This window comes from Lutra lutra, chromosome 7 (assembly GCF_902655055.1).
Source record: "Lutra lutra chromosome 7, mLutLut1.2, whole genome shotgun sequence".
In the NCBI taxonomy this organism is placed as follows: Eukaryota; Metazoa; Chordata; class Mammalia; order Carnivora; family Mustelidae; genus Lutra; species Lutra lutra.
Window position 1 is genome coordinate 45,152,369 of NC_062284.1, and position 15,993 is coordinate 45,168,361.

The 15,993-nt window shown below is 38.2% G+C and overlaps 1 protein-coding gene across 3 annotated transcripts in view; it reads left to right on the forward strand.

The window, feature by feature from the left end:
• Positions 1-494: 494 nt before the first annotated feature.
• TRIP4 (thyroid hormone receptor interactor 4) overlaps positions 495-15,993 on the forward strand; it is a 68,704-nt gene continuing 53,205 nt past the window's right edge. For 2 of the 3 annotated variants that reach the window (XR_007128512.1, XM_047735787.1), the window contains exons 1-3: positions 495-658; positions 5,418-5,587; positions 6,826-6,959. Coding sequence is in view for 2 of the 3 variants with exons in the window: in XM_047735787.1 (XP_047591743.1) it covers positions 558-658; positions 5,418-5,587; positions 6,826-6,959 (405 nt within the window). In the remaining variant the exon portion in view is untranslated. Of the gene's footprint in view, positions 668-5,417; positions 5,588-6,825; positions 6,960-15,993 lie in introns of all 3 variants that reach the window. The other variant, XM_047735788.1, reaches the window with a different exon arrangement.

Genomic DNA, 15,993 nt, shown 5'->3' on the forward strand with positions numbered 1-15,993 from the left:
TAATATATTTCCCAAATTAATAACAAAAACAATCTACACCTAGTGTAAATCAACACACTCATATGATTTTTATATTTGTCGATAAAAACATTAGCATAAAAAGGTGAATCAGGGTCCAATTAATGTAATTGCTTAGTCTACATAGCTTAATGGGGATGAAGAACCTGTAAAATAGCAAGTGCTATTTTAAATGCTTTTACACAAAACCAGAATAATTTAGAGGCTGGCCTCTCAGATTAACAGTTTTATCTTCTCCTCGACTGTAGTTGTTATTAGGTATTTAGACTATCTTCTCAGCGAATTCTCGATTCTCAAGCCCTGCATCTAAGGATGCAGAAAAATCACGCGCAGAGGAGCTCTGGTACCAGTGTAAACAATGTCAGGAAGCGGGAAAGAAAAGGCAGCAGGGGTGGGAGGGATCTGTGCTGGGGGCGGAGCCACTGGGAGGGGCCGTGCAGGCTGGCGGAACTTGCGCGACCGAAGTCGGTGTTGCAAAGGGGACTAGTCCGGCGCAGGACGTGGGGCTGTTAGAGCCCAGCTGGTTCCGGCTGGGAAAAATGGCGGTGGCTGGGGCGGCGTCCCGGGAGCAGCTAGTGGGCTGGTGCACCCAGCAGTTGCGGAAAACTTTCGGCCTGGATGTCAGCGAGGAGATCATGCAGTGAGACCGGTTCGGGTCCCAGGCGGGAAGCAGCTCTGGGATGTGCACTGAGCGAAAGGGGGAAGCGGGGAGGACTAAAAAGTTGATGAGAGTGAAGAAATAGGATAAAAGGGCTATTATCGGTCTCTAGGCGTCGAATTTTGACCTCTGGCTTTACAGTTTAGCTTCTGGAATACTGTGTCAGGCTACCCAGTCGGCCGGTGGGGCCTTTTTTTTCTTAGGAAAAAGCCAGATCCCTGATAATTAAGTCTTTAAGACTGTCCCCGGAGCCAGTTTCCTTATAAATTCTGGAGATAATGGGCAAGCCTAATTGTTTTTCCAGAAATCCTTGCTCTGAGCATTTTAGTTTGCCCGATATGGGTTGTGTCAAGTAGGACCTGGACTATAAATTGAGGCTGCGGTGGTTAAGGTGTTTTAAATAACTTTTGACTGAGGAGTCCCAAGTTCTGTTTTCTGTTGTCATTTACCCGTTTTGGAACCTTGGGCATTTTTTTTTTTTTTTTTTTTTTTTTTACCTTGGGCATTTTAATTTCCCTCTCTATACCTTTGTTTCCGCGTCTATAAAATGAATAATTAGCAGAGCTTATATTTCATATTTTATAATTGTTGTGAAGTGGAGATGGTGACATAATTTAGTATTTGCTTTGGATTGATTTGTCATTTTTGTTGCACTACATAACTGGTGCTGGGGCAACAAAGACGACTGAGACCTTTGGGTTCTGTCTGGTTGATGAGTGGGGGAAACATAAGGTGTTGTGGGAGCACAGAGTAAAGGACTCCCGCTAAGATTTTAGAAACTTGAAAGGTTTTACTTCAAGGGATGACTTTAGCCTGAGAGCTAAAGGGTGGGTAGGTGGAAGTGCAGTGTTCCGGCGAGGTAAAGACTTCTACAAAAATTGGACTCCATCCAAGAACCTGAAAATGTTTCTTGATTTGATTCCTTGTTCATAGATAATGAAACCTTTATTGCCATTTCTGGGGCTTTTATAGGAAATGAGTTTCTGAGTTGGGAGAAAACAGTTGGCAGGGGGAGAATTAAGAAAGGCTGCTTTAAAGGTTTTTGTTTTAAACACTGGAACGAACAACTAGGGGGGAAAAAAATAACCAACCCTGCCAAATGGTATGATTTATCTTTATCCTTGTTTGAAGGTGAGATCGGATTAAGTAGTTTTCAAACATTTTTTTTAAAGCAGTGGATGCTGTCAAATGAAATAATGAGACTTTGCAAATACACCAAATGGAAAAAAAAAGTCACTTGGTGAACACAAAACAAAACACAAAGATTGAGGCTATTTTTGATGGATCAAAAAGGCAATATGGTTAGATGCAGTCTTCTTAGTCTCAGTGTCCATTTGTATCTTGTCTGCTTACACAGTATGAAGAAAATTCTAATTTTCATAGATTGTGGTTTAACAGCTCATTTTGAAGCTTTAGTTTTTTTTTTCAATTAAACTTAATCTATACCCTTTAAAGAACAATGATCAGAAATTTAAATTTTATAGTTGGAAGCACTAAGTATGGCTAAATACCTGCTTGCTTTTTTTTTTTTTTTAAGATTTTATTTATTTATTTGACAGACGAGATCACAAGTAGGCAGAGAGGTAGGCAGAGAGAGAGGAGGAAGCAGGCTCCCCCACCGAGCAGAGAGCCCGACGCGGGGCTCGATCCCATGACCCTGGGATCATGACCTGAGCCGAAGGCAGAGGCTTTAACCCACTGAGCCACCCAGATGCCCCCCTGCTTGCTTTTTTTTAAACTCATAAATAAGTTCTACAAGAATTGTTCAAAACAAAAGAAAAAAAGCACTGAAACTACCTATAGTATAATTCTATTTGAACTCATTTGACTTACTAGGTTTTTACTATTTATTGCTCAACAGGCTATGATGCCATGATCAAAGCATTTTTGTGTAAATTTGCTGTGCTTTGCGTAGTATTTAATTGAAAATTAGTACTATGGTAGTGTGCTAACTTGAAAAATTTGGCATGAGTGGCCTTTTTACAAACAACACAGAACTATCTTCCTAATCAGTGATACATTTATGGACCATTAAGATTTGTACACAGGATTAGCAAAATAAACTTTGCTCTACAATCTACCTTAGCTCATGTTTTGGATGACCCTATTTTGATAAGATTTTGTATATAACACTGTATGCTGTTCCTTTTTATACTTTGTTAAATAATTGAAATATCATTTATTCAAATGTTTCTGGAACTCTTTAAATACTTCCCTAGTGATTTGAATACTCCACAGTTAAATGATCCCTGAGGTTCCTTGCAGTTCCTTCTATGAGAACTTGGTAGCAATTAATATTTTGATGGGGGCTGCTAAGTTTGGGGGTCAAGTTAAACTGTAAAAGGCCTGAAAAACAATTGTGTCTTTTTAATATACGATGGACTAGAAGATGCTCTTAATGGGGCCCAAAGGCACAGGTTTATTTACCTATCCATCATAACTCCGCAAATGTACCATCACATTAGGAAAAAAACCTAGTACTTGTGTACTAGTGATGGTACAATCACGTGATTTTATTTTAATTTAAAGGAATGTAGCATTATTATAATTTTTCTTGTATCCAATACAAGTGTGTCTGAATTACTGTTCATTCAGATCTTATAGTGCTTTCATGGTCTGATATGTTAATTTACAAATTATTTTTTCAATTCTTTCTTTCGTTGGTGTAACATAATTACTGTAAAAACCTAAAAAAAATCAGAGATAGAGGAGGAAACTAAAATTACCCTAATACCACAACCCAGAGGTAATCATTGTTTCTCTCTTAGTGTTTTTCTTATGAGTATTGTAATCTATTTTCAAAACATATTCGTCTTAGAGGAAAAAATAAACTCTCTTTAGTCATCTTACTCAGTGATAATTATTTTAGTGTATACCTTCTGGCCTTTTTTCTACACATAAGTGTATGGATATACACATTTCTTTTAGCAATTGATATTGCTATGATATGCTCTACGTTCTATCCTGTTATTTCACTTACCATTATATGAAAGCATTTTTATCAGGTCAATAATAGTTAATCATAAATTTCACTTTTAGTGGTGGCATATCCCATTTTGTAAAGTCCAAAAACTTAAATTCACTAGTCTTTCCCATCAGTGGGTATTTTAAATAGCTTCTAGTTTTTCATTAATTCAGATAGTGATACAGTTAATTTATTGCATAAAATTTCCTGTAGAGTCCTATAAATGGAATTACCTGATTATTATTATTATTTTTAAAGATTTTATTTATTTATTTGACAGATAGAAATCACAAGTAGGCAGAGAGGCAGGCAGAGAGAGAGGAGGAAGCAGGCTCCCCGCGGAGCAGAGAGCCCCATATGGGGCTCGATCCCAGAACCCTGGGATCATGACCTGAGCTGAAGGCAGAGGCTTTAACCCACTGAGCCACCCAGGTGCCCCAAGAATTACCTGATTATTTTTAAGGCATTTTAAATATATTGGTTTGTCAATTTTTAGGAAAGTTATACTGACTTGAACTGTTAGCCCATTTCACTTCAAGGAACCCTTTATAACATTTCCTTAAAATAGATCTGCTTATTCTAATGTGATGCTAATCTTTTTATAATTTTTTTTTTTTTTAGATTTTATTTATTTGTCAGAGAGAGAGGAGAGCGAGCGAGCACAGGCAGACAGAATAGCAGGCAGAGGCAGAGGGAGAAGCAGGCTCCCCGCCAAGCAAGGAGCCCGATGTGGGACCTGATCCCAGGATGCTGGGATCATGACCTGAGCCGAAGGCAGCTGCTTAACCAACTGAGCCACCCAGGCGTCCCTATAATTTTTTTTAATTAAAGATTTTATTTATTTATTTGACAGAGAGATCACAAGTAGGCAGAGAGGCAGGCAGAGAGAGAGGAAGGGAAGCAGGCTCCCTGCTGTGCAGAGAGCCCGATTCGGGGCTCAATCCCAGGACCCTGGGATCATGACCTGAGCTGAATGCAGAGGCTTTAACCCACTGAGCCACCCAGGCGCCCCTCTTTTTATAATTTTTTTTAAAGATTTTATTTTCTTTGAAGTAATCTCTATGCCCAACATGGAGCTCGAACTCAACCCCAGAATCAAGAGTCACATGCTCTACCAACTGAGCCAGACAGCTGCCCTGATTTATAATTTTTGAGAATTTTTTTTTAAAGATTTTATTTATTTGACAGAGAGAGAGAAAGACAGAAAGAGAATATAAGCAGGGTGAGTGGGAGAGAGAGAAGCAGGCTTCCCGCTGAGCAGGGAGCCTGATGCGGAGGTTAATCCCAGGACCTTGGGATCATGACCTGAGCCAAAGGCTGATACTTACTGATTGAGCCACCAGCTGCCCCAGTTTTTGAGAATACTAATTCAATAACTGGTTATATTGTCATATATACTAATTTTTAGCAAAAAAGAAATTTTAGGTTTTGTAGTGTAAAGATTAAGTCTTTTGCATTCCAAGGAATATGAAATGACTGCAGATGTGTACTTAGAGAAAGTGTTCCTATATTAAAGACAGCTCCACAGCCTATCTTCAAAACATTAATTCTAATCTTCTAACAAGATTATATGAAGTTTAGATTATGAGCTACTTGAGGTCAGGGTTTTTGTCCTGATCAAACTTAAATCCCTAGCATTTAGCATAGAATTTGGCACAATCCACTCTAATGGATTAATGAATGGTTTGTAACTACCTTGATTTCTGTTGTGATTATTGGGAGATACAGCATAAGCAGTTCTTGCTTGTTTCAACAACTTATATTTTTCTTCCTGAGGTATGTTTTGTCAATTGAGAGTGCTGAAGAGATACGAGAATATGTTACTGACCTCCTTCAGGGAAATGAGGACAAAAAAGGTCAATTCATAGAGGAGCTTATAACCAAATGGCAAAAGAATGATCAGGAATTGAGTTCTGATGCTTTGCAACAGTCCTTCAAAAAAGATGGTAAGTTGGGGCGCCTGGGTGGCTCAGTGGGTTAAGCCTCTGCCTTCGGCTCAAGTCATGATCTCAGGGTCCTGGGACCGAGCCCCGAATCAGGCTCTCTGCTCAGCAGGGAGCTTGCTTCCCCCTCTTTCTCTGACTGCCTCTCTGCCTACGTGTGATCTCTCCCTGTCAAATAAATAAATAAAATCTTTAAAAAAAAAAAAAAAGATGGTAAGTTAATATAATTGAGGGTTGAAATATTGGTAAATGGGCTGGTTTATAGGACCTGATATTTTCTGTATTTTTAGTTCAGTTCTACTCAAGTAATGAATATTGTTTTAGTTCAGACTTTTTGAACTTTGAAAATACCACAGAAATGCCTGTTTGCAGATAAAAATGTGGTTTCAGAATAGTTTGAAAGATTTATCCATGGATTAAAAAAACACTTTCCAGGGGTGCCTGGGTGGCTCAGTGGGTTAAAGCCTCTGCCTTCAGCTCAGGTCATGATCTCAAGAGTCCTGGGACCGAGCCCCACATCGGGCTCTCTGCTCCGTGGGAAGCCTGCTTCCTCCTTTCTCTCTTTGCCTGCCTCTCTGTCTAGTTGTGATCTCTGTCTGTCAAATAAATAAATACAAATTTATAAAAAAAAAAAACACTTTCCAGTTATGTGTATATCTGGATGAAAGTAAATGTTGACCAATTATAGTATGAATAGGATTTAAAAGTAACTATTTAGTTAAAAGATACAAAAAATAAACACCAAACTAAATAATCTAAGTCATTATTATTATACAATCTGAAATATTAGATTTTAATTTACCATTTTAATCCTAGCCAGTAGTCTTTATCATCTACTCTCTTGGAAATTGTGTTTTAAATTTGTGAGGAAAAACTAACGTAAGAAGCTACCTGATTTCATATCTCCACTTTATTTTTTTTTGTAAAGATTTTATGTATTTGTTTGACAGAGAGATAGAGAGCACAGGTCGGCAGAGCAGCAGAGAGAGAGAGAGGGACAAGTAGACTCTCTGTCAAGCATGGAGCCCAATGCGGGGCTCGATCCCAGGACCGTGGAATCATGACTTGAGACGAAGGCAGCCACCAAGTCGCCCCCATATCTTCACTTTAAAAGTGTCATCTTCTCTTTATTAGCTACTAGTTTACCAATGAATACTGCTGTTATTAACCTATGTGCATGTATGTGTGTGTTTTATATACATATATATATATATATATATTTTTTTTTTTTTCCTTTAAAGAAATGTCAGATGGTCAGAAATCAGGAGACCAGCTAAAGAGGAGCAGGCGGAAAGGAAGAAATAGACAGGAAGTTCCTGCATTTGCTGAACCTGACACAACCAGGGAGGTCAAAACACCTTTTGATTTGGCCAAGGTGAGTGCTTGAATGAATCTTTTTCTAGTTCTATGAAAAAGGAGAGGTGACTGATACATTTCAGAGAGCAAAGTGTACAAACTGATCTAGAGTGGCAGTTCTTCAACAAATGCATGAATTTTATGGAGAGAAAGTGATGGTGATATATTACTTTCTATATGGTAGATATTTTGGCAGCCTGATTAAATAGTTATTATAAGGACACCTTGGTTAGAAATGATACTAAGAAAGATACATATAAATGGAAAATATTTATTAATTTTTAAAAAGATTTTATTTATTTATTTGAGAGAGAGAGTGCACAAGAAAAGGAAAGGGGGCAGAGGGAGAGAGGGATAAGCAGACTCCCCGAAGAGCCAGGAGCCTTGTGTGGGTGGGGCTTGATTCCGGGACCTGGAGACCATGACCTAGCTGGAGGCAGATGCTTACCGGACTGAACCACCCAGGTGCCCCTAAATGGAAAATATTTAATGAAGGTCACCAGGGCTTCAACTTCAACATTGTGTGTGTGTGTGTGTGTGTGTGTGTGTGTGTGTGTGTGTGTGTGTGTGTGTGTGTGTGTGTGTGTGTGTGTTTACTAAAAGAATGAACAGTTCTGTTATTTAAGAGTGTTCCTACTTTGTACCATCTATTACTGCCACCACCATTATCATTTAGTTTTTAAAGTTTTTATGTATTTTATCATGACTCTCAAAATAGCCCTGTGAGGTAAGCAGAAATATTTATAATCAAGGAAATTTGACAAACTAAATATCCTAATAAAAGGGAATAGTTAATTATGCTAAGATGGAAGAGAGCTGACCAAAAAACTTTGAGTGTGATGATAATGCAAAAAAAATGTGGAAAAGTATTTGCAAAGTAATAAGTTAAAGGGAAAAGAATAGAAATTTAAGCCTTTTATCAAGCAGAATAAAATAAGCAGATGCTTAACGACTGAGCCATCCAGATGCCCCATAGATTGGTTTTAGCTTTCTGGGGGACAGTTTGGCACCATACATCAAGAACCATAGAAATGTTCATATCCTTTTGACTTGCTAGTTTGATTCAAAAATCTAACATAAGAAAGTAATCAGAAATGCATGCAAAGGGATGCCTGTGTGACTTAGTTGGCTGAGCGAGCAATTCTTGGTTTCAACTCAGGTTGTGATCCCAGGATCATGAGATTGAACCCCACGTCAGCCTCCATGGTTAGCAGGGACTTGACTTGGGACTCTCTTTCTCTCTCTTTCCTTCTGTCCCTCCCCACGCCACACACTCCCTCTCTAAAATAAATAAATATATCTTAAAAAAAAAAAAAAAGAAATGCTTGAAAACGAACTTGAAAATTTGAACGGACCTGTTTAACACTAAGAGAAAGATTAAAATAATTATGTTTCCCTCATTAGATAGAACACCATGCAACTAATAAAACTGTTCTCTAAAATATGTAATTTGGGAAAATACTCATAAAATATTGAGTGAAAAATGCATGAATAAAATATATATATTTGATTTTTTGTATTTGAAAATTACTTATTCTATATACACACAAACATACTTTCACACACACACACACACAAACCTAGGAAGGCTAAAAGGCAAATTTTAAAACTGGTGTTTCTTCAAGTAATGTGACAATAAGTGTTTTAATTTTTCCTCTCTATATTCTTTTTTTTTTTTAAAGATTTTATTTATTTATTTGACAGAGAGAGATCACAAGTAGAATGAGAGGCAGGCAGAGAGAGAGAGAGAGAGGGAAGCAGGCTTCTTGCTGAGCAGAGAGCCCGATGCGGGACTTGATCTCAGGACCCTGAGATCATGACCTGAGCCGAAGGCAGCAGCTTAACCCACTGAGCCACCCAGGCGCCCCTCCTCTCTATATTCTTGTATTTTCTATTTTTTATTTTTACAATGAAAAAGAATAGTTTTTCTAAAAAATTAGCTTTATTGAGGTGTAATTGTCATACATATGTAATTGCACATACTTAAGATGTACAATTTGTAAGTTTTTTTTACCATCTTAACCATTTTTTAAATGTATAGGTTATAGTATTAGAAGTATTTGCATATTGTTGTACAGTAGATTTCCAGAACATTTTCACCTTGCAAAGCTGAAACTCTGTACCCATTAAATAGCTCCCCATTTTCTCCTTCTTCCAGTCCCTGTCAACCACCATTCTACTTTCTGTTTCTATGAATTCGACTGCTTTACAACTAAGTGGAATAAAACTGCATTTTTCTTTTTGTGCTGGCTTATTTCACATAGCATAATGTCCTTAAGGCTCATTTATGTTGTAGCGTATGTCAGAATTTCCTTCCTTTTTTTTTTTTTTTTAAAGATTTTATTTATTTATTTGACAGACAGAGATCACAAGTAGGCAGAGAGGCAGGCAGAGAGAGAGAGGAGGAAGCAGGCTCCCTGCTGAGCAGAGAGCCCGATGTGGGGCTCGAGCCCAGGACCCTGGGATCATGACCCGAGCCGAAGGCAGAGGCTTTAACCCACTGAGCCACCCAGGTGCCCCAGAATTTCCTTCTTTTTTAAGGCTAAATAATATACCATTTTATATATATACCACATTTTGTTTATCCATTCATCTCTCAATGTACATTTGAATTGCTTTCTCTTTTTGGCTGATGTGAATAGTGCTGCTCTGAACATCAGTGTGCAATTATCTCTTCAGGACCCTACTTTTAATCCTTTTGGATGTATACTCAGAAGTGGGGTTGCTGGATCATATGGTAGTTCACAAATAGGCTTTTTTAGATGGAAAAAAAAAACAGAAAGAATAATGACTAATATAATGAAGACCCGTGTGCTTACCACCCGGGCACCCCTGCATTGGACATTCTTATACATATTTCCTTCAGGTACACTTAAGAGTTTCTTTAGGATGTATTTACCTGTTATTTGAATTGCTGGGTTATAGGCTTTCTTAATTTTTATTTTACTGAAACTACCAAATTAATTTCTAAAGTAATTGTACCAATTTTAACCTCCTTCCATCAAGGTAAGTGATTTCTCTTTTCTTCTTCTTTGCCAATACATAATGTGAAGCCTTTAAAGTTTTGCCCTTTAAAAAAAATTCTTATTTTGTTTTTATTTTTTATTTATTTTATTTAACTTAAAAAAAAATAATCTCTACACCAATGTGGGGTTTGAATTTACAATCCCAAGATCAAGAGTCACATGCTCTACAGACTGAGACAGCCAGACCTCCCAAGTTTTGCCTATTTTAAGTGTAAGAAATGGTATTTCATTTTACTTTGCATACACATGAATTCTAAATTGAGAGTGTGTCATTTTGGAGAGTCTGTTGACTTGTTTTTGGTTTCCATTTTTTTAGCCTTTTGGATTATTATGACCTACTTCCTCATATTCTTTTTTTTTTTTTTTTTAAGATTTTTTATTTATTTATTTGACAGAGAGAGAGACAGCAAGAAAGGGAATACAAGCAGGGGGAGTGGGAGAGGGAGAAGCAGGCTTCCCGCTGAGCAAGGAGCCTGATGTAGGGCTCAATCCCAGGACCCTGAGATTGTGACCTTAGCCAAAGGCAGACACTTAATGACTAAGCCATCCAGGTGCCTCTACTTCTTCTTGATCTGCTTTTCTGCTGAGTTGAAAGTTTTTTTCAAATTGATTTATAGCAATTCTTTATTCTGTGTTACTTTTTTATTATATATGTTGTAGATCTCTACTAGTCTGTATTTTTTCATTTGTGTTATTTTTTGACTCACAGGAATTTAAATTTTTTTTTTAAGATCTTATTTATTTATTTGAGAGAGAGAGCGTGAGAGACTGAGAGCAAGAGAGTGGGGAGGGTAGGAGGAAGAAGCAGACTCCTTACTGAGCAGGATACCCAATGCAGGGCTCCATCCTGGGACTCCAGGATTATGACCTAAGCTGAAGGCAGTTGCTTAACCAACTGAGCCACCCATGTGCCCAGGAATTTTCAGTTTTAATGTAGTTATATGTATTGATCTTTTTCTTTGTTTTATGCTTTTTATAGCTTATTTAAGCCTTATGGCATTTTTCCCATCCCAAAGTAAAAAAATATATTTTTCTAAATTTTCCTCTAATAGTTTAAAAATTACAATTTTCACATTTAGGTTTATAATTCATCTGAACAGGGGCGCCTGGGTGGCTCAGTGGGTTAAAGCCTCTGCCTTTGGCTCAGGTCATGGTCCCGGTGTCCTGGGATTGAGCCCCGCATCGGGCTCTCTGTTCAGCAGGGAGCCTGCCTCCTCCTCTCTCTCTCTGCCTGCCTCTCTGCCTACTTGTGATCTCTATCTGTCAAATAAATAAATAAATTCTTTAAAAAAATAATAATTCATCTGAACATTATTTTGAGTGATTTTTCTGTTACTCTTATCAGTGAAATTACTTGTTTTTAAAGTAGAAGATGTATTACATAGGTATGTGTGAATGTATATTTTACAAGTGGTGACTGCAAGTACATAGAATCTTAAGGGGGTAAAAGTATAATGGGAACGTAAAGAGAATATTTTCTGGCCAGAGTGATCAAATCACAGATAACATTTTTTTTCTTTTACGTAAGCTCCATATCCAACCTGGGGCTTGAACTCTTTACCTAAGACCAAGAGTCACATTCTCCATTGAGCCAGCCAGTTGCCTCAAATAATGGATAAAAATTTTAAACCCTTATTTCATTTTTTTTAAGAATAATTGTGGGGGCATCTGGGTGGCTCATTTGGTGGAGCCTCTGACTCTTGGTTTTGTCTCAGGTTATGATCTCTGTGTGTGAGATTGAACCTCGAGTTGGGCTTTGTGCTCAGCACTGAATCTGCTTCAGTTTCTCTCCCTCTGCCCCTCTCCCAGCTCCTGTGCATATGTGCTTTTGCATGTGCACACTCTCTCTTTAAAATAAATCTTTAAAGATAAGTAAAATAATCATTAAATAATAACATAAAATACAACAATGGAATTTTTTAAAGGTTTATTTATTTATTTTAGAGAGGAGAGTGTGGGTTGGGGGGAGTGGCAGAGGGAGAGAGAATCTCAAGCAGACTCCCCACTGAGTCTGAGGCTGATGCAGGACTCAGTCTCACAACCCTGAGGTCATGATCTGAGCAGAAATCAAGGGTTGGTTGCTTAATTGACTGAGCCACCCAGATGACCCCAATAATGAACTTTAATAAATTAAATTTTAGCATCCAGTAGAGAAAGTTGTTGAAAACAACATGAGAACTATTATCTATGTTTTCTCCTTTGAGTCAATTTCCTAAGGATACTTTTTCAGAACTTCCAGTTTAGTTTTTAAATATTTTGAAGCTATTGATAAATATTTTAAAATTTAATATTCCAATTCTTTTTGATATTTATTTTTTGTAATAATTTAAAGCTCTTTTTTAAAACTTTTTTTTAAAAAGATTTCATTTGAAATCTTATTTATTTGACAGAGAAAGAGATCACAAGTAGGCAGAGAGGCAGGCAGAGAGAGAGGGGGAAGCAGGCTCCCCGCCGAGCAGAGAGCTGGATGCAGGGCTCCATCCCAGGATCCTGAGACCATGACCTGAGCCGAAGGCAGAGGCCCAACCCCCTGAGCCACCCAGGCACCCCATTTTTGTAATAATTTAGTCTTTCATCCATCCAGTCCTATGTTGCTCTAATCTGTTTGGTCAACTCACTCATTTACCAATCCACATTAAAGCTTCCATTAACTATGTAATATTCTGCTACAACCTAGTTTTTTAGTGCAGTAGATGCCAGTCTTAGCTTAACAGAGTATTTCACTGTTTTTAGTAATGGATCTTAATGAATAAGGTGCCTTGATGCTTGCTTGTTAAGTAGGTTTCATGAGGGAAAATAAAAGCATGGTTCACTCTTAAGTTCCCAGGCTTGGGTAGGGAACTAATTAATACTGACAACATTTAATTTTATATCTCTTAATGCTTTAAGAGCAGCTTACCCTTCAACAACCTGTTTCCAAGTCTATATTTTGTTCTTAAGTATTTTCTGCTCATTAAGCAAACTTGGAAAATGATTTTGAAAAAAACGGTTTATCCCCTACATAGTAATTTCTTATTAGCACTGCAGTGTACACTGAATTAGTGAATACTGAACCATTACTCTTTTTTTTTTTTTAAGATTTTGTTTATTTGAGAGAGAGAGAGGGTAAGCATAGTAGGAGAGAAGCAGAGGGAGAGGGAGAAGCAAACTCCCCGATGAGCGGGGAGTGTGATTTGGCACTTTATCCCAGGATCCCAGGATCATGATGTGAGCCAAAGGCATATGCTTAACTGAGTGACCCACCCAGGTGCCCTGAACCATTACTCTTAGGGGAAATACAGGGTTAGGTTTCTGTGAGCATCTGGTCATAACATTTCTATAAAACATTTAGTACTTAACCTTATTTTATGTGTACTTCTGTTTTTTTTTTTTAAGATTTTATGTATTTATTTGACAGACAGAGATCACAGTAGGCAGAGAGGCAGGCAGAGAGAGGGAAGCAGGCTCTCCGCTGAGCAGAGAGCCCTACGCGGGGCTTGATCCCAGGACCCTGAGATCATGACCTGAGCTAAAGGCAGGAGCTTTAATCCACTGAGCCACCCAGGCGCCCCAGTACTTCTGTTTAAAGACACTTTATTTTTTAAAGATTTTATTTATTTATTTGACAGAAAGAAACACAGCAAGAGAGGGAACACAAGCAGAGGGGAATGGGAAAGGGAGAAGCAGGCTTCCTGCTGAGCAGGGAGCCCAATGTAGGACTCTATCCCAGGACCATGGGATCATGACCTGAGCTAAAGGCAGATGCTTAATGACTGAGCCCCCTAGGCACCCTAAAGACACTTTATCTAATATGTATTACTGATTTATTAACATTGAACTCACAGCCAACAGCACTATAACTTATGCCTGAAAAAATTTATCTAACACCTGTTTCCTATGCAAGGTACAGCCTTTTTTTTTTTTTTTTAAGATTTTATTTATTTGACAGAGAGAGAGAGATCAGTAGTGACCAGAGAGGCAGGCAGAGAGAGAGGGGGAAACAGGCTCCCTGCTGAGCAAGGAGCCTGATGCGGGGCTCGATCCCAGGAACCTGGGATCATGACCTGAGCTGAAGGCAGAGGCTTAACCCACTGAGCCATCCAGGCACCCCATAGGTTCAGCCTTCTTGAGCTTAGGAATACTAGGCGACACTTAAGCACTATGCATAGGGCCATTTTAAATACCGAGATCATGAACAAAAAGTGCAAAAATGTAAAAAAGTGGCACTAAGTAGACTAAAAATAAGACTTTTGCTTACAGTATGAGAGCTGAAACGAGAAGGCAGATTACTGCCTTGGTTAGCCTTTTAGTGGGAGATCTATGCATTTGGAAGATCAGATTGTTTGCCACCCTGTGCATGTCCACAAATGATTGTGAAAGTGCCTGGTGTATTGATTTGGGGGTTACAAATACATTTTAGTAAATGAGCAAATTCATAGACCTAGATTCATGAAAAATGATCAAGCTGTGTACTTATAGTTCCACTTATGGACCTGTAGGTAAATGTGTCTTCAACTTCTATAGACAGTTCATTTGGTTATTCAGAAAATTGTATTGCATGTCTACTATATGTCAAGAATAATAGCAGTAAAAAACCATATTAGGTTCCCATGCTCTCCTAGATTATATCTTAGTGGTTCAAAGGAAAGATAGAAAAGACAGTCAAGGGGCACCTGGGTGGCTCAGTTGGTTGAGTGTCTGCCTTCTCCTCAGGTCGTGATCATGGGATCCTGGGGTTGAGCCCTGCATTGGGCTACCTGCTCGGCGGGGATCCTGCTTCTCCCTCTGCTTGTGCTAGCTCTCTCCCTCTATGTAAAATGAATAAAATCTTTATTTGGTTTTGAATAAAATCTTTTTTAAAAAGCCAATTTTTAAAAGTAATTATAGATTGTGAAAACTGCCATGAAAAAAGTACAAAGGGCAGTGTGATAGGCAGTAGTTGGTAGGAAGGGAGCTACTTTATATAGGACATTCAGGGAAAGCCTCTCTGAGGGAGTGAAATTATAGCTAAGAACTGAACACTGAGAAGGAACCAGTATATAAAGAGATGGGCTAGGAACAGTTCAGATGGAGGGAATGACAAGTGCAAAGGGAAGTGGAGACAGGTGTTCTGGGAACTAACAGAAGCCTGAGGCTGGCACATAGTGAACAGAGCAAGAGCGATATGTACATGAGGTTGGAGAGCACCTGGAGGCTTTATCTAAAGCTTTATAGGGCAATATAAGTAGCTTGGATTTCTATTCTCAGCACAGTGGGAAGCCAGTAAATGGTTTTAAGCAGTGTGGTAATATTCTATGAATTTTCTTGTTTGTCTTATTCTTTCCTTCTCTACTGTATTTCTCAATGTATACTCATTTCCTGTATGTATATGAGAACTCATCAAAGCACAGCCTTCAAATACCTTACTTTAATGTTACTGGATAATTTAATGGGAGTCAAATACAAGTTTCTGTTTAGAGATTTTAGTCTCCTCACCACCATCACTGACAGCCAAAGATATAATTGACTAGTTTGAAAAAATAGCAGTGTGCTAGATTGGATAAAATCTTTAGCACTTTCTTAGATTTTAATTTTTACCTAGATTGACTTAAATTATCCCTGTATCTCAACTCTTGGCTTTGGACATTAGGGCATGTCACCTTTCTTTATACTTAGCAAAGAATTTTTCTCTTCCTTGTAGTAATTTTCCCATCCATTAGAACTCTTAAGATTTTTCCTCTCTGGGGATGCCTGGGTGGCTCAGTCGGTTAAGCATCTGCCTTTGGCTCAGGTCATGATCCCAGTCCTGGGATCAAGTCCCACATCAGGCTCTCTGCAGCAGAGAGCCTGCTTCTGCCTGCCACTCCCCCAACTTGTGCTCTTTCTGTCTCTTCCTCTGACAAATAAATAAAATCTTAAAAAAAAAAAAAAAGATTTTTCTTCTCTGAAAAGGGAAAACAAGAGGCATCTATGCAATTATTTGGATATACAGATATCTGGATATTTATGTCCTCCCACCCAAAAAAAATTTTTTTAAAGATTTTATTTATTTATTTGACAGAGAAATCA